General features: G+C 43.1%; 1 protein-coding gene across 1 annotated transcript; it reads right to left on the bottom strand.

Annotated features, from left to right (window-relative positions):
• Positions 1-15,836: 15,836 nt before the first annotated feature.
• Positions 15,837-19,388, bottom strand: LOC147882091 (pentatricopeptide repeat-containing protein At2g39620-like). Its single transcript, XM_087401855.1, has one exon. It carries the CDS (start codon positions 19,074-19,076, stop codon positions 15,837-15,839), a length of 3,240 nt encoding a protein of 1,079 aa, XP_087257981.1. The 5' UTR covers positions 19,077-19,388.
• Positions 19,389-19,660: the final 272 nt, after the last annotated feature.

Genomic DNA, 19,660 nt, shown 5'->3' with positions numbered 1-19,660 from the left:
TAGACCTAGTCTTATTTTAGCTTCCTACTTAGCAAAACAAATGTGCGGAGTGGAAGGGATCGATTCTTGCCACACTTAACCCCCAGGATTGTGGATAGGAATTGTGTTGCTTCCTTGAGGCAATGGTTAAGGATTGTGCAAAGCAATATGCTATCCCTATGGAACAGTGTGCCCTTGGTGAGGAGAGACTGTACTTCAAGAAACTTTGCATCGACAGGCCGTGTAGGGTATTTGGCACTGTGTGTTGGTAGTGAGAAAGCCCTTTGTGATTGTACTATCGAGGATAATGTTTAGTGGGCTCTGATGTATAGTGATTGTATCGTACTTGCCAACCTTTGCATTGCTGGAGTGGTAAGAATGGAGAAAGTCCTTGATGTATGTGGTCATTGTAGGACTGTCCTCCAAGGATTTTAGGCTCTCATGCAAAGTGCCTAGACCCTTTGCTCTAAGTAAGATGTTGCTTCCTGGGAAAGAGCATAAGTTGATGTGGGTGGCCAAACAAGTTCTAGTGACTGGGCCCTGTCAATGGTTGTGTAGACTAGTGGTGACTGGGGTCGCATTTGTTCTTCTTGGTCATGCACTAAATCCTCTTCAGAGCTATCGCTCTAGACCATGAATGTCTGTGGTCACCATGGTTGAGAGGATGTAGATGGCTGCAAACTCTGGAGGGTGTCTCATAGTTGAGGCGGTGGGCTCTTTTTGCACATCCTCTTTAGTGGCAGCATCTTTTCTGAACCTACATCCATGTGCATGTGGTGTACCATTGATCATTAGATTGGTTGGCATGCCGGTATGACCTTTTTGTGTGTGTGTGAGAGAGATCTTATTTTTATACATTCTTTGAGAGTGTGGAATGAAAGTGTGTGGTATAATTATTCATGCAATCATCTATGTGTCTAAGCGAAAGCGTGTGAGTGCACATGACCTAGTAGCTAGGTAGGGACTAACTAGATGCTTTTTTTGTTGCTAGGATTTTCATAGGGAAGCTAGAACTCAAGCATCACTTCTAAGCCCTAGGTTAAAATCGATTGATGCTACCTATATGTGTGAACACGTACATATGCAAGTGAGTGCTCGTGATACAGTCTAATCCTAACTAAGGAAGACTTGGTTTCCCAAATCTTCATTTTTGTTGGGGATGTCGTGTGTTGATGTAGTAGCACTTCAGTCGGCTCCCGTTTATTGTTGTGTTGAATTGGACTCCATCCAATGTTTCTAGTAGCACAACTCTGATGGGATTCATCTTTCGTACTTGGTAGGGCCCTTGACCTAGATACTTCAATTTCCCTTTGTGTACTTTGGCATTGTATAATAGGACCAAGTCACCTTCCTTGATGTCTTTAGCTTTAAGATTTCTGTCAAACCATGCCTTTCTTCTACGTTTTTCTATTGTCATGGCATGGTAGAGGTGACTAGTCTTGTCTCTGTATGCTTCTCTAATTGATAGAGCCTTTCTCTCAAGGATTCATGGTCTCCCATGCATTCCTGTACTGCTATGCATAGGCTTGGTATTACAAATTCTAGTGGGACCACAGCTTCAAGGCCATACACCAATTGAAAATATGTGTTCCTTGTAATGACCTTGAGTGTGGTTCTTTATGCCCATAAGGCTGCATTGAGTTTCTCTGCCCAATCAGAACACTGTGGTTCTACTGCCTTGGTGAGGATAATGCATATTATTTTGTTGGTGGATTTGGCCTATCCATTCCCTTGGGGGTAGTAGGGTGTGCTTTTTCTATGGATTACCATAAAGCCAGACAAGAGTTCTTGGATTACCTCATTGACAAAATGTGTGCCTCTATCCGACACAATTTCAATGGGGCATCCGAATCAGGTGATCACATTTTTGTATAAGAATCTTTCTATGCTTCTTACATCTACCTTTCTGACTGCTTTAGCTTCAGCCCATTTTGCAAAGTAATCAGTGGCCACAATGATGTAGAGTGCCTGTGTTCCTTTTGTTGCTGGTTGTATGGGACCCACATAGTCAATCCCCCATTTTTCAAATGGTTTTTGTGCAACAACTATTGGTAGGGGATTGAAGCCTTTGTGTTGTGGTTTAGTAGTCTGTTGGCATACATCACAACTTTTTACATAGTCATAGGAATCTACCCACAGTGTTGGCCACCAGTAGCCTATGAGGAGAACTTTTCTTGCTGTGGCTTTCCCTTGGAAGTGTCCTCCTGCAATGCCTTCATGGACTTCACTCAGGATTGGCATGATCTCATGAGGCATTACACATCTTCCTAATATCTGGTCCTTGCCCATCTTGTACAGTTGTCCTGCAATGAGTTGATAGGGTGCAGCCTTTAGAATCGATTTTCTTGCATCTACTGCTTTCATTTCAGGGGGTGGTCTTCGTGCCATCAAGTACCCAATGATATCTCCACACCACTCTAGAACAGCATCTATTTGAAATAGTGTGGCATCTGGTAAGTCGTCTTCTACTCCAATGGCTTCTTCTCCCGATTTGACATGAGACATGTGATTTGGCAATGTAGTGTTGGGCACCTTTGCGGACAACTATTTTGAAGTTGAATTCTTGAAGCAAGAGGAGGCATCTGGTTATTCTTCCTGTTGTACACAGATGGTTCACAAGATAAAGCAATGCTTGATGGTCGGTGTAGAAGACAAAATTATTTGCCAGTAGATAGTGCCAAATTTTATTTACCCTATACACCATTGCTAGGGCTTGTCTTTCTGTGGTGGTATAGTTGATCTCTGCATCATTGAGTTGTTGACTGGCAAATTAGAATGGGTAGTCTTTCTTATGTTCACTAGGTTGACAAAGCACACTCCCAATTGCATACTTGGATCCATCAGTATGAACATGAAAATCAATATCCCAATTGGGAGATATAAGGATGGGTGTTGTGATTAGGCACCACTTTAAAAGCTCAAAGGCTTGGTCGCACTCTTCGGTCCATAAGAATTCCACTAATAATTTGTGAAGTGGTCTAGCTATCATGGCATACCATGGCGAAGTTTGTCAGCCTAGACTAATACAAATAATGGTATTGTCTAGAAGTCGGTATTGTCTAGAAAGTACAAACTGTTGTAAATGCTATGGGTAGCTGTGAATGTTAGTCATGATTCATGTAGGTTTTATAGTCCAAGGAGGTAGGGTCATTCCTACAACAAGGATATACTCATGTGTTTGAAGTGCATTGTAGAGATATTTTGTATACAAGTAGTTTTGTAAAAGTACTAGATAGGCAGCATTCACTTTATCCTGAGTTGTGCATTTCCCCTCACCCTCACATTGCATATATTTTACCAATTTGCATTCACTCCACTCTCCTCTGATCATCTACAAAATAAAATTGCCTTGCATATCTAGAAGAATGAAGGGCAATGACACAATGGCTTGAGCTAATAGGAATGAGACACATCCGATGTTTAGCACAAGCATTGCAATTCGGCAATCCTACTAAGGACTGCAAGTTTGTATATGCTAGAGAAACTAGTGGATAGTGAGCAAGTCATCTTCCCATGAATGATGGAGCCGACAAATGCAAGAACAAGATGTCAACTTCAATACCAACAATGGAGAGAGGAGTGGCTTGAAGGGCTTGCGGCCATAACAAGAAGGCTTGAGATGATAGAAGAAGCTTAATCCTTGGTCAAGGGTAGTGAGCAAGCCGATGCATTTGCTAGCATCAATGTTAAAAAAAGGGAGGAAAAAAGGAGTGACTAAGAGAGTCAACAAACTTGACCTCCAACAATTTTGGGCGAGTTTTCAAAAGGTCAAGGGATTAGATTCTCATCCCCTTCACAAGAAAGAAGACCAAATCTGGAAGTACAAATTGAGATGGACCAAGTAGATTGGTTTGAAAAGCCAACCAAGAAGATTGGTTTGAAAAGCCAACTAAGATGAAGTTAGTTGTGCAGATAGATTCAATTGAGTGGACCAAGAAGAGAAAAGTGATCGAGCTGAAGTCACACCACCAATCATCCCACCAGATAGCCCACACTGAGGTGCTCATGGAGAAAGAGGACTAAAGATAAGAATGAAGTTTTAGAGCTTCAAAGGGAATGGGGGAGAGAATCCCCAATCTCATGTTTAGAATTTCTTGAGAATGGCTGCAATCCTACAAGTCACTCATGAGGAGTACTCCATGTATTTCCTCACCATGTTCACTGTGTTCTCTCATGAGGAGGAGTACTCCATGTATTTCCTCACCATGTTCACCATCAAGGACATCACATGGTACAACCTGGATGGACACTTTGCCATGTGGGGCAAGTTGAAGGCTATGTTCCTGAAGAAGTTTCAACAAAAATTTAGCAATAAGGAGGATGTATTGCTAAAGATCAACCACCTCAAACAAAGGGTAAAATGGTGCATAACTTTGCAGCAAGAATGAGGGTGTGAACCACTTAGCGCATCAACGCACATGACAAAACTATCTTGCAATGGTGGCTTCACTTTGGGAACAAATCTTCACAAAATGGAGATAACATATCCCATGAGGACATATGACAAATTGCTCAATCATGTGAATGCATTAGAAAAGTGAAAAAGAAACCACCCATCCAAAAGCAAAGAGCGATGACGAAGAAGCAGTGGCCAAAAATTACATCAAAATAGAAAAGGAGGAGCTCATGAAGCTCCTGAAACAATGGGCATTCAAGTGAACCCTGAAGAGGGAGAGATTTGGCACCGCAAAGGAAAAACCAATTGTTATATGGTGAACGAGTGTTGGTTGGGACATGTGCACCTATCTAGGCCATGCAACTGAAGAATACAAACAAGAAAAAGAAAATGAGTAACATCCACAAGATGGTCTTTTGATCCCACCAAGGTGAAAGAGTAAAGAGAGCACCAACACAGCATGTTTCTTTGTGTGAAAAAAGGTCATCTAAAAAGCAAGTGCCAAGTTGTGGAAGAAGCAATAGTTTGACATGCTCCAAAAGCATGCAACTAGGAAGAGCACGCATCCCAAGTGGGCATGGTGATAATAAATATAGACTCGATGGTAGTCATTTGATCATAAGTGAACTTGATGGTAGTCACCTGATCATCACAAGGGCCAGCCTAGACAAAACCAAAGAGCCAAAATGAAGATCAACGAAGAGCTGAAGTAAAAAGGACCACTTGTTGAAGTGGGAGAGACGTTGGATCGATGAGAGCAAATGGACAAACAAATGAGTGCAATTAATCATTGAACAAACAAGCAGTCAAATGACCACAAGAGAAGATGCATATTGATGTAGCTTGGGAGAATTTCTCTCAGTTGAACGTGACAATTTTGATCGGCGGACAACTAATAGAACTCATTTCTTGTTGTACATAATCCTTCTAGGGTTTGATAGTGGACCAAAACCCATGACCATATCCCTTGCATAGACCATCGAAGAGGTACCCATGATCCACGTCAAGGTTCAAAACCACACAAAGAAGGGAGTGATTGGCTTGAGCATCAAAATCCTCTTGCCGGAAGTTTGAAAGAGGATAAAGATGAAGCTCTTGAAGCCCTTCCCACTTACATTTAGATGCTAGGTCTAAGGCTAGTGGGGATGCAAAAAGTCAACAGAGCCTACTTCTCCTTGACCTTCATTGTGGTCAAGATGGAGAGAAAATGAGGATACCCCATACTACTAGGATGACCTGGCTGAAGGGTGACAAGGTGCATCATGATATAGGAAGGTAAACCTTAATAATTGACAAAGACAAAAAGGACATACAAATCTGGATATAATCCAGAAGGATTGCAAGCTTGAGTGCCTGTACATCAAAGAAGGCTATGCCAAAGGAAGCTGCTTACACTCAATATTCTATCGATAGCCATTGGAGAAGCTACTTGCACTCAACATTCTATTGGCCACATTGACTAAAGACGAATTCATGGAATCAAGATCAAGAGGTGTTGGACACAAGTCAATTTTGTCTAGACAGACTTTACAGAGGAAGTATCAAAGGAATAAGTGGCCAACAAAAGAGAGTTGTTACATGTCAAATCAATATTAATTGTAGGTCAAATCATGATTAGGGGGAGTTCCAACATTAGGCACAAACTGTCTTAATGAGGCATAATATCACCGTGCAGGAGCTAATACTTGAAGTGAGAGGTGACAAAGGCAATGTGAATTTGAAGTATATGCCCCATGGAAGGGAGTGCAAACCACCTATATAAACCTCTTTAGGGAAGGATATCTTTTCACAAACCTCCAAGCACATAACAAATTCTTTTACAAATCTCTAATCCTAGATCGTGCTCACCTTTGCCCCATGTCCTATGAGCCTCCCCACCCAAACCCCACCCCAAAGCCAATGAGTGCTATGCCTGCTAGCCAACAAAAGATGAGACGAGCCCTAAAGGCAGAAGGGGCCTCCACTAAGAAGCCAAATCTAGAGAAGTTATAGGGTCCAGACTTCCACTAAGAAGCCAAATATAGAGAAGCTATAGGGTCCAGACTTTGACCCTTTGGCAATTTGCCAATGGCTCAATGCCTTGCCTAGGTGAATCAGCCTTATGGGATTGATGCAATTCTACAAACGGACATGACGGGAGTCTTTCAATTGCAACCTTTCCCTTGAAGCCATCAATATGTGTGATGCCATAACAAATACCTTCTAGGAAAGGGGACGCATGGTCATCATGAGCAAAGAGGATGTGACCAAGGTTCTAAAGGTATCAAATGGACACAATGATTTGGATGACCCTTGAATGAATGATTTCAATGAACTCTTCAATAATCAAGCATGGATGTAGAAGCATGGACACATTATAAAAGAAGGTGGAGTAGTCATGTGGCGGCTCTTGGGTATTCAAATATACTAATTGCCTTCACAATAGCCTTGAGCTTCGAGTAGCTACTTAGGGATCCACCTTGGGCGAACTCCTTTGCTTTTTGGTTTTTGTTGCACGTCTCCTTCTTCGAAATTTCCTTGGTTTAGCATCTTGCAATCAATTTGGTATAGGAATTAAGGGTGGGAGCAAAGATGCGTGACAAAGTTGACCCACCACAGCTTGAATAGTAGTGGCTTGGAGCATACCTTTGGAAATCTAGTGTTGTCCTTTCTCTTGATTGGAGAGGCAGGGGTTGAGACCATCCATATGGTGGGTCTAGGTGCGAGTGGCATTATGGCTTTTCCCCTTGTGCCTTGGTGGTGACATCCTTAGAGGAGTAAGTCACTGCCTTGTTATTGGCTTTTTCACCTAGACTAATAATTGTGGCAAGGGCAGATGATGAAGCTTCAACCTTACTTGGTGGACTTACGGTTCTCTTGCTAGCTAGAGCGAGTGCTTTGTTGGACTTGTAGGTTGAGGAGATTGCTAACTTTGATGCTTCTGAGCTGATTGAGACCATCCAGGTGCAACCATTATTTGTCAATGTTGTTGTATATTATTGCCAATCAATTTGGCAATTGACAGCCCAACACCGACAATGAGTCCTACCAAGGATCACTTGTTCATCCATGGCACTTGTAAGCATCGCATAGCATTCTCTCACCACACTATGGTTATTGACTGATATTTGTATTTCCACATATCTTATGGTTGGCGTGCTTTGACAATTTACTACTCGTACCATGATAGGAGTGGGTTGAAGGGTTGCCTCAAAAATTAATGGCTTGTTGCACACCTCTTGAGTGATCAGGTTATGAATCGGTCCACAAAGGCTTCAACGAAGCAAATCGTCTCCATGCATAATTGAAAATCCACATGCACTCTAGCAGGTACAATAGTTAGACCTTCCATAGGGTTTAGCCCCTCCACCATTGCATTACAAATTGATGTGAGTCCTAGTTGTTTTAGTTTAGCTTGGTGGGCCTCTTCTATTGCCTGCATTTTCATGCGGGTAACTTCTTTCTCAAGTTCCTTGTCTTGATGGATGGCATGTAGTGTTTGGAGAGTTAGGAGACATAATAACAGTTAAGCTTACTCTCGTTAATGTAGCCATCCATTTTGCCTCCATCAAGGGTCGCTCTAGGGAATGACCCTTGTGGCATGATTTCCACAACTCAATATGAACCCATGCGGTGATATTTAAGCTTGTGCTTAGTATTCCTCATGCTATACAATAGCATAAGGTCGCCTTCCTTAAGATCCTTGTTTTTGAGATTGTGATCGAGCCACTTTTTTTAGCAAAGTTTTTTGACTTTCATGTCATATGCCGCTCTTAATCTCATCGTGTTGAGCTTTTCAAGATCTCTCAGCCTCTTGAGAATGTCCTCTTCTAATATCCTATCTTGGACTACCACCCTTAGGCTTGGTACTATAAATTTCATGGGCGGACCTACTTCAACCCCAAATGCTAGGCTAAAGGGCGAGTATTTGGTCACGACTTTGTATGCCATGCGATATGCCCAAACAATAACTTGTACGATAGAGGCTAGTAGTGATTTTGTGCTCCAAGTCATTGCAACTAGCCTCTATCGTACAAGGTATTGTTTGGAAAAGAGTCTTATCAGAGCTCTTAGCTTGGCCGTTCACTCTAGGGTACTAGGGAGTGGATTTTCTATGAATGATCAGGAACTCACTCATTGCAATATGAATTGTGTAATCGATAGAGTGAGTTCCATGAGTCCTGTAGCCCTAACAGGGATGCTAACTCATGGGAAAATTTGCAACAATAGACTCCACAACATAATGTACCGCCTCATCAACTTGAAGGAGCCACACTCTCTAGCATCCTGAGTTGCCCTATGTCAATTCCCATCGGAATCCTCCTACAAAATTGTCCCAATCTCTGGGAGAGTTTCAAAGGATGGATTGAACTCACAAATCCCCCTCCACCTATGAACGACATGAAAGATATCCCTGTGCAGATGGGTGAGAGAGATGACATATGTAACATTACTGTGCCTTTGATCCACAAAGCATATAATGAAGTCCAAGCCATAGTGGATGGTGGAGCAAGTGTATATGTCCTATCAAAGGAGCTCTACGAAGAATGGGGTCTCCCACCAATGCAAAAGGCTAATTTCAACATACGCCTTGCCGATGATTCATGGGCTAAACCCTTGGGAATAGTAAATGGTGTGTCCACAAAGATCGCAAAAGTCCACTTTTCCCTTCAATTCACAATCTTGGATCTCCCCAAAAAACCCTATCAAATCTTACTGGGACGTCCTTGGTTACGAGAAGCATCAGTCCTCCATGACTGGGGAACTGATAGACTGACAATCCATAATCACGATAGCACAGTCAGGGTGAATATGGGGACAGGAGCTATAAAACCAATTGTGCCTAGAGCATTGGATGACACATCTTCAACAATAATCTCAAGCAAATTAGCTCCCTTGCAATAGCATGCCATAGTGGGCGATTCACAAAGCAATGTCAATAACTAGATACAAACATTAGCGACCATCGACAACTGCCATTCATTAGACCCCATCTTCTCACAGATAGATGCTAAGGCACTACAGGTAGATCCTCCACTCACACATGGCTAACCTCGAGTGGAATAATGAACCTGAAGAAGGTACCCATACCAATGATGACTCAGATTTGGGACCTTGAAACAGAGGCTCAGAATGCTAAAATTGAAGATCAAATCTTTGATAATGACTTAGCCATTCTGCATGCCCTAATGGCAGTAGAGCTCCCAAAAGTTGAACCTCCAAAGTTGAATAATAGCAGAAGATCCCACAAGAAAGCTGGAGGAAATCACAGAAAAGCCAAGGCCAAACACTTCTATGAATTTGAACGAGTCCAAACAAGGATCGTCGAATTGTTCCTTGCAAAGCCAGCTCCCTCAAAATCAGAACCACCGCCTCTTGAATGGTCCCCTAAGCGACTAGAAGGAGTATGCACAACAAATGAACCCTTACTTGGAAACACCTTACCAATGGAAAAGTTACCCCATAGTTAATGTAAGCTTGATCAAGAGACTTCAAAAAAAGAAGGTCAAAAAGAGCCTAACAAATTGGTAAATGAAACTATGCCACCCAGTACACATGCCACATGTCAGGCTAGTTCACCGCCATCAGAGGTTGATCTTCGAGAAGTGCTGGAATACTTCAAGAATTACACAAGTGGTAGTGCGCCAATAGCAATGCCAAGACCACTAAGGGAATCTAAAGTTCAAGAAACCGATAGCATTAGAGAAACTCCAATCTATGGACTGGTAAAAACACGCACAATAAACCTCGCCCTTGAAGGGGAGGAAGAAAAACTAGTTTTCATTGGGAAATAGCTTGGACAAGAAGATGAAACCAAACTCAAAGCACTCCTAATGGAATACTGTGACTGCCTAGCATGGTCATACAAAGAGATGAAAGGAATTTCACTAGAATGGCAGTACACACGATACCTATAAGGGAAGGTGCTCACCCTAAGGTATGTGGACCTTATCGGACAAATCCTAAATATGGCACCATGGTTTATGAGCTAGAAAAACTCCTAGATGCTGGATTCATTTACGAGATAGAGCACACTAATTGGGTTTCACCCATCATCATTGTGCCTAAACACAACAAGAAGCTCAGAATATGCGTAAACTTAAAAAATGTGAATGCCGCCACAATTAGGGATCACTATCCCCTACCCTTAACAGAAACAGTGTTGGAAAACGTGGCAGGCTCTGAAATATATAGCTTCTTGGATGGCTTCAGTGGCTATAACCAAGTGCAAATTGCTCCTAAAGACCAATCAAAAACAGCATTTGCTACAGAATGGGGTATTTTTGCATATAGAGTCATGCCATTCGGCCTTTGTAATGCCTCGGCCACATTCCAGCGAGTCATGTTCACAGCTTTCAAGTGAATAAGTTTTTACAGGTGTTCTTGGATGATTTGTGCATCCATTCAAACAAAAAAGACCATTTCAAATGTTTTTCCTGGCCATCATGTCTACCATGTGCATCTAACAATGTAAGGCCTTCATCAACTTCCTTTGTCATGTATGATGATGCCTTGCTGTCTAGTGCCGCAATACTTAGCTTCTTCAATTGCCGCCCATAGACTAGGTAGTGGGGGTACACTATGCTAATGGGTGGATTCATGATACTCCCTTCTTTTCCAAGTCTTTTAGTTGTCATCTCCCTTTTTCCTTACTTGGGAGCTCCATTTGATCGCTTCATCCTTTGGCTTGCAAGATCTCCTTCAATCAGAGTTGAATCCCTGAGACGTCAGTTCATTACTCCAAAGATGTCAGTATTGATGAAACTTTATCATACTATGATCAAACTATGATAGTCTTAGTACCTACTCCCTCATCAACTCCAAATAAATCAAAATATTACCTTTCCAGCACAATCAAAAATGATAGATCAAACTTTGGCCTTGTAGCTCCTCCCCATCACATCTCCTCCCTACTATTGCTATCCCTCTCCCTCCCCCCTACTGCCTCTGTCCTCCCCTGCTGATGCTATTACCTCCCCTTTCCCTCCACCCTACTACTCCTCCAAACCTCTCCTTGTTGATCCCCTCTGCTGACACATCCCCAGCACTCCTGAAACCTCTAACCTGCTAGTAGACACAGGAACACACCAAACATGAGGAATCTAAGCAGGCTTCTCACCACCCAACCATGACACCTACGGGATACAATCCTGAATTAGGAGATGTCCCCTCTGAGCCACAAGATGAGCTACTGGCACAAACTCTCAACTAGATCCTGACCAGCCCGGTTTCCCATACCACCACATGGTGCCTAAAGGCCTTGGATCTAATATTGGGCCTTGAGCTATGCTAAGATGAAGGCGTGCATCCATGACTCAATCAAGGATCAGACCTAGCATTAGGGAGTTAGACTTGCTCCCATCAGCTCTCTAAAAACTGAACCTTTAGGCCCCTTTTATGGAGGTTAGGTAATGTCTCCCATGTTGCGTCCTCCTCAACACGATCCTTCCACTTGATCTTCTATTCCATGATAGTTCTATTATAGATCTTTCACGTAATTCAAGAATACTCTCAGGTTCGTGTGGAATAAAAGTCAAATCATTAACTTCTATTATTTCTTGAGGAGAAACAAGTTGATCATGTGCACCCATTAACTCTTTCAGTCTGCTGATATGAAAAACTGGATGTACTTTAACATCAAGAGGCAATTCTAGTTTATATGCAATTGGTCCAATTCTTTTAATAATCTTGAATGGACCACAATATCTAGGGGATAATTTTGGACCCAAACCAGTACTTAGGCTTTTGGATTCCTTGGGAATACGTAGATATACCATTGTCCCTTTAGAGTACTCTCCAGGTGAACGATGTCTATTAGCATAAAATCTATCCCGATCTTGGGCACTTCTAATAGATTCTTTGGCAAACTACAACATTTCTTGCATGTCTTGCAAGAATGTCCTCGCAGCATCATTATTTATTCCCTTGAACCCAACCATAACTGGTGACTTAGGTTGAAACATGTACATAAGCATAAAAGCATTGTAACCTGTACTTGAATGCTTTGCATTGTTGTAAGCAAATTCTATCATGGGGAGATAATCTTCTCATGAAGATTTTCTCTTAGAAACATATGCAAGAAGCATATCTTTAACCAATTGGTTAACCTTCTCTATGCTGCCATCGGACTGTGCATGATCTCAGGAACTCATACTTAGAGTAGTTTCCAACTTCTCGAAAACAAATGTCCAAAAGTTACTTGTAAACTTAGAGTCACGGTCACTGACTATGTCTAAAGGTAAACCATATAGCTTAAACAATTGGTCCACAAACTCATGAGCTAACTAAATAGTTGATATGGTCAATCTAGTAGGTAAAAATCTAGCCATCTTTGTCAGACGGTCAACTATGACCCAAATGGAGTCATGACCCTTGCGCATTCTAGGCAAACCCGTAATATAGTCCATGGAAATACTTTCCCATATATTACCAAGGAGTTGCAATGGCTGTAATAATCCCACACTTCTAAGGTGTTCAGCCTTAGTAACCTAAAAAACCCAAAAATCTACCACATATCTTTCAATGAATGCACACATCTTAGTCCAATAAAAGGTATGTTTCACAAGAGATAGAGTCCGATGTATACCTGGATGTCCAGCACTAGGGGCATTATGACACTCCCAGAGAATCTTGGATCAAAGATCTGAAACATCTGGCACACATATCTTTCCATTATGGAACAACAAGCTGTTCCTAATCATCCACTGACCTCCTGCCGTGAATCTTACTTGTCCTCCTTGAGTTGGCCCATCCTATAAGGTGGAATACTAATGGGTTGAGCCCCAGGTAAACCTTTTGGTAGTTGTGCAGGGAATACATAAATGAAATCATCTAACAACGTTCTCAATTGTCGGTGTTCAAACATGCTTAAATCATTTTTGTTATTAACTGAGACAACAAATGAGGAAAGCAGAATCAAAACACACAGATACACATCATGAAGAGAAGTGTTTAATATATTCCAAAGCTGCATCACACATACTATAGGTCCCTAAGAAGAGGGAATATCATCACAGTGAATACAAAATTGGGTTTCAGAGTACTCCAGATCCCTACCTCCAAGTTAGTCCTAGATTTTTTATCTCGGAGGTAGGAATCTGGTGTAATATTTGGGCCCAACACTGAAGCCAAAGCATCAACATGTGTGAGCGCTTGGACAGTGCTGGTCAATAGCGTGATGGAAGCCTGAATCCCTTGGAGTTGCTGTGTCAAGCCCGTATGATTCGAATTAACCATTTCAAAATTTGCATTAAGAGCTGAGGTGAATTCACTGAAGGTAGTCTTTGTAATCAAATCATTGTAGAGACCTTGGTCGTCCCCCCCATGGTAATCCATGTCTTGATCACCCTCCGAAATCCTAGGCTCCACTGAATCAGCCATGAATAGATCATGGTAAAGGAAGCGCTAAAGTTGAAGTCAGAGGAGAGAACAGGCTAGAAAAGAAGAAGCAACAATGGGGTCCAAGAATAGGAGCGAGCAGTGTACGCGGGACTGCCCCGAGAGTGAGCAAAGGGGAGAAAGCGGCAAGGATAGGTGGAGAAAAAAAGGCAGCAGCTCCAAACTGATGATCTGCAATAGTCAACCCTGGCTTATGAGATCCGAGAGGGAATGCGTGGAGAAAGTATTTCGTGTGCAGATCCTCGGGCTAGTGAAGGAAGAGATCCACCAAGTTATAGGCTCGGGAACCCTGGCTTTTAAAAAGCCTTGCTTTCCAAAAAAGCACATCCGCCTAACTTGGAAGGGCCTTTGTTTTTTTTAGCTTCCAAGTCCCGACTACTGCTCAGCCCCAATTGTGACCTGCCCAGCTCTATTGCGCACCTCTCCTTGCTCTCCTTCCTCAACGCCAACTCTATTACATGCAGCCAGTCGGGTGCTCGGGGTCCCCTAAATTCCGCCATAGCCTTGCACTCCTCCTATTGCAGATCTTCTCGTGCCTATCCTCCCGCCTTGAGATCCTCTCCACTCCTCCCTAGCTGCACCATCTTTCACTCCTTAGACTCTTCCTAACAATGAATTCACCTAGGCTCTCTCTCGCCTCCCTTTTATTCCAATCCCGACAATCAACAACCCTAACTGACGAGTCAACGAGCCCTTACAGGGTATCACCAGCAATTTCAAATTCGAATCATCTTTGGAGGATATCACGTCCACTCTTTCTCGCAACAGAGATTCATACCTCAAGAGTTGGCTCTGATACCAACTAACATGTCCCAGCAATCCTGAAACCCTAACCTACAAGCAAACACCTGAGTTGGCTCTGATATCAACCGACACGTCCCAGCACTCCTGGAACCCTAACCTACAAGCAAACACATGAACACACCAAACATGAGGAATTTGGGTAGGCTGCTCACCACCCGCGACCATGACACCTCCGGGATACAATCCCGAATCAAGAGATGTCCCCTTCGAGCCACGAGCTGAGCTACTGGCACGAACTCCCAACTAGATCCTGAGCAGCCTGGTGTCCCATACCTCTAGGTGGTGTCTAGAAGCCTTGGATCTACTCTGTTGAGCCTTGGGCTACGCTAAGATGCAGGCACGCTTCCACAACTCAATCTAGGATCAGACCTAGGACTAGGGAACTAGACTTGCTCCCATCGGCTCTCTGAAAACTGAACCTTTGGGCCCCTTTTATAGACTTGGGCCCAATGTGCCAAAAACGGCGAAGACCTAAATCTGGTTCTTAACCTTGCCACTCAACCCGAGAATCAAGCTTGGCTAGTCCTCAGGCTACTTGAACTAGTCTTGTGTACCTGGTACACGTCAAATGCCAATCCGTGCTCATGACATCTGCCTCCCCTCCTCCCTCGCTACCTCCCCTTCTGTGTCCTCGCCCCCTCCTCCACCACTGCTCCCCTCTGTCTCCTCTCCCCCCAGCTTAGCTTCTACAACTTGAGAGGGAGAAGTAACAATTAAGTTGTACAAAGTTGTACATACCTTTCTGTTGCGCTCTTTGCACTTTGTGCATATCTTTTTGTTTTTGTTCTGTATCACCATTGTTGCTATAATGCAACTTTATGAAAATCCAAATTTTCCTTTTGTAAAGCATCCTCTACTTCTCTCTCTAATTATCCAATGCAATTTAAGAGGGCTGTTGAGAATGGTGTAAATTGCATTATAGAGATAAGGTTCATGCGACAAATCCTAACCCTAAGTCTTAAGGGGTGAATTAGTTTTCTTTGTAATACACAGATTGTTTAGCTGGTCATCTTGTGCATTCATCTCTTTCTCAGTCTCTCTCTTCTCTCTCGCTCTTTCTCATCTCCTCCAACAATGTTGACATGGTAGGTCTACAAGCCATTTCAACAAAGCATGATCTACATACTCGTGGAATGGTTTTTACAAAGCCAACTCAAATTTCAACTCTCTTTTTTGTAGGGCAAATAAAATTCCCAAGAAGAGTGTGAAAGTCCCATGTCAGGACAAACCTACGTGTGTTTTTGCAAAAATAGTCCCCCTTTGCCTTTAGGCCCGCGTCCTACCTTGGCCAGTTCTCAGGGCGTGCGTCCCTTGGATTCAATTCAAAAACATGCATTGCAGAACGCTCTCCTCTTTCCACATCAACCTGGTATCTGCAAGCACTGAGTAACGCTGTGCATGGCACAATGGTAGGTTGCATAGGCATCTTATCACTTAGGTGTTCTGCCTCATCCACCCGTCCAGCCCTCCCAAGTAGATCGATCATGCAGGCATAGTGATCCAAAGCAGGTAAGACCCCATCATCTCTATACATAGCTTCAAAGCAAAGTTGAGCCTCCTCAACTAAACCAGAATGGCTGCATGCAGCAAGAATATTGATGAATGTAACCTTATCTGGTCTTATTCGTTCCTGATGCATCCTGTGGAAGAGTTGAAGAGCTTCGTTGCCCTTGCCATGCTGGGCATATACTGCCATCATGGCGTTCCAACAAATTGCATTTGTCTCTGAGACTTCATCAAATGTTCTCCATGCATCCTCCACACTGCCACACTTCCCATACATATTCACAAGCGAAGTCCTCACAACATCATCCGATTCAAGATGACTGTTGACTATTTGTGCGTGCATCATCTTGGCCTCAACAAGTGGTACCTGCTCGCGTGCACATACAGAAAGGATGCTAGTGAAGATGACTTCATCAGGCCTAAAACCTTCTTGTTGCATAGTGTTAAATAGTTCAAGAGCCTTCCTACTCTGGCCAAGCTGGGCGGACAGCACAATCATGGAACTCCATGAAAACAGATCTCGCTCACGCATTCTAAAGAACATTTCCCATGCTTCCTGTGCAATACCAAATTTTCCATACATGTTAATAAGAGCAGTCCCAATAACGGCATCTGATTCAAATCCACAGTGAGAGATGCGAGCATGTATCCTTTCCCCTTCGGCCAATAGTCCATCACCAGCACAAGCAGCAAGGATGGAGACAAAAGTGATCTTATCCGGCAGCACACCTTCCTGCTGCATTTGGCAGAACAGTTGAAAGGCCTTGTTGGTCATCCCATGCTCTGCATACACTGCAATCATGGATGTCCAAGCAATCAAGTCCCGCTGACAAATTTTTGTAAATACCATCTCTGCATCTGTAATGTAGCCACGTTTGCTATAGAAGTTTAGAAGAGCATTTCCTACTACTACATCCAACTCAAATTCACTAGCCACAATGCATGCATGAATCTCTTCACCTTCAGTTAGCGCTCCTTGAGAGGCACAGGCAGCAAGAATGCTGGCAAAGGTGAACTTGTCTGGAGACATTCCAACCTGCTTCATTTGACTAAAAAGTTGGAAAGCCTGCTTCCCATGGCCATGCTGAGCATATGCAGCAATCATGGCATTCCATGACAGCACATCTTGCTGAGACATATTATCGAATATCCCCCTTGCATACTCCAAACAGGCACACTTAGCATACATATCAACAAGGGCAGTCCCCACAACAATATCTGCATCCAATTGATTAGCCAGGATGCAGACATGCACCTGTATGCCTTGGGCTAGCATTATGTGGCTAGCACATGCACTCAGCATGCTAATGAAAGTAACCTTATTTGGCATCATCACTTCCTGCTGCATTTCACCATAGAGTTGCATGGCCTCTTTGCCATAGCCATTATAGTTGTACACTGCAATCATGGTATTCCATAAAATCACATCCCGGTCAGGTATGTTGTCAAATACCTTAGATGCATACTCAGGGTTGCCACAATTGCCATACATTTTGACAAGAGCAGTTCCCACCATAAGATCTGTCTCAAATCCAGAGTCTCGAATGCAATCGTGTATGTGTATACCTTGAGCTAATGTTGATTCATCAGCACAGGCATCAAGAATGGCAATAAAGGTGACCTTGTCTGGCATGATTCCTTCTTGTTGCATTGAATTAAATAGTACAAGGGCTTCCTTGCATTTTCTTTGGTAGGCATAAGCTCCAATCATGGCAGTCCATAAAAGGACATTTTTTATACACATTTTATCAAATACCCTCCGTGCATCATCAAGACTGCCACACTTGCCATACATGTTGACAAGGGCAGTCCCCAAAACAACATCTACCTCAAGCCCACTGCCCAGGATGTGGGAATGCATGTGCTTGCCTTCAGGTAGCAATGCCTGTTTGGCACATGCATCGAGGCCACTGACAATTGCAACTCCGTCTGGCACCATTCCTTCCCATTGCATTTGCTCCATAACTTGTAGAGCCTTCATCCCCTCTCCATGCTGGGTATACACGGCAATCATGGCAGTCCAGGTCACCACATCTCGTTCGCGCATATTATCAAATATACTCTCTGCATCCTCCAGACTGCCACATTTTCCATACATGTTGATTAAGGCAGTCCCCACCAGAACATCCAGTTCAAATTCACCGTTCACAGTAAGAGCATGCAATTTCTTCCCTTGGACTAGCATTGAAGGGCTGGCACATGCAGCCAGAACACTGACCAGAGTGACTCTGTCTGGTCTTACACCTTCCCACTGCATCTGGTCAAAAAGCTGGATGGCTTCCTTTGTTTTTCCCTGCCGTATGTGTGGTCTAATTATGAAATTCCATGAAAACACATCTCTCTTTCCCATGCTGGCAAGCAATGCAAGCGTTTCCTCCAAAGCTCCACAGTTGCCATACATCTGAATAAGGAGGTTCCCTATAAAGGGATTTTGCTCAAGCCCACGTTTAATTATGCAGTTATGGATACGTTTCCCGTCTGGCAAGGCCCTTGCATTCCCAGTAGCCCGTAAAAGAGAAGCAAAGGTAGAACGATCGAGCTGCACTCCAGGGCCATCTAGCTGATCCAAAGTTTCCTGCAATGACACCTGGCCATGACCCTTCAAGCATCTTGCATCAAGTAAACCCTTCGATTTTCTTGCAATCTGCTTATAAATAAGAATTGATCCATGCTGTTTGACTGCAAGCAGCAGCCTATCAGGGAACAGCCTATCAGGGAAAACTGTGTTACTCTTGTGGACATCATGCTCGCCTAGGCTTTCTTCTGCTAGAGCCCTTTTAATTGCCCAATGATTAGGCGCCCTGATTGGATAATGTAAAAGCAAAGAACCCCGCACCTTGCCTTTATGATCCACAAAGGAGAAATTTTGCATTTTCCCTTTATCACCATGCTGCTTTTTACTGCCAGGAAGTTCGCAAATTGCAGTTTGAATCTTTGCAAATACAAACAAACATGTTGTTATTAATTGCATGCCCACAATAGAAGCTAATTGGAGTGATTTTGTGTAAGTCATGCAGTAAGGCAATTTTTAGAGGTCTTTGCATTAGGATAACGCGATCTCTGGATTTTACATGTGTTCGACGATGCTAAGAAGGCGCCACCAGGACATTGGAGGGAGAAGATACTAACGAAAGATATCATGTATCAGCATGACTTCTTGCGACGAGTTTGTAATCAGGGTATTTGCCATTTTGTTCACAAAGCTCAGTCTGAATTGCTGGGCAAACAAGCAAGTATTATGTTAAGCAGGCCTGCAATGGGCTGCTCCGCTTTCGTCTCATTTCTGGGTACACCCCTAAAGATTACACCAGGGAATCCATTGAGATATGGCTATCAAGCAAAATCTGATAACAACCCATTTCTTGTTAAACCCCGAAGAACGTTCAGCTGGCAATCTTCTTCACTGCCCACCATCTCCCATGATCCATCGACTCTCACCACATCACCATATTTAAAACTCCAAGATCCATACTTATAAAGAGAAAGTTAGAACTATGAATCTAGCCAAGACAGCGAGCAAACAATTCAGGCATCTCTCGGCCTCAACCCTATGCCTGTCTCTCTCATGGATATGAGACTTTGGAGAGATCTTAATTT

The sequence above is a fragment of the Dipteris shenzhenensis genome, chromosome 30 (assembly GCF_047967505.1).
Source record: "Dipteris shenzhenensis isolate YYH24624 ecotype China chromosome 30, Dip_SZ_1.0, whole genome shotgun sequence".
Lineage (NCBI taxonomy): Eukaryota > Viridiplantae > Streptophyta > Polypodiopsida > Gleicheniales > Dipteridaceae > Dipteris > Dipteris shenzhenensis.
The sequence above is the reverse complement of the archived record's forward strand: the minus strand, read 5'-3'. Positions and strand labels throughout refer to the sequence as shown.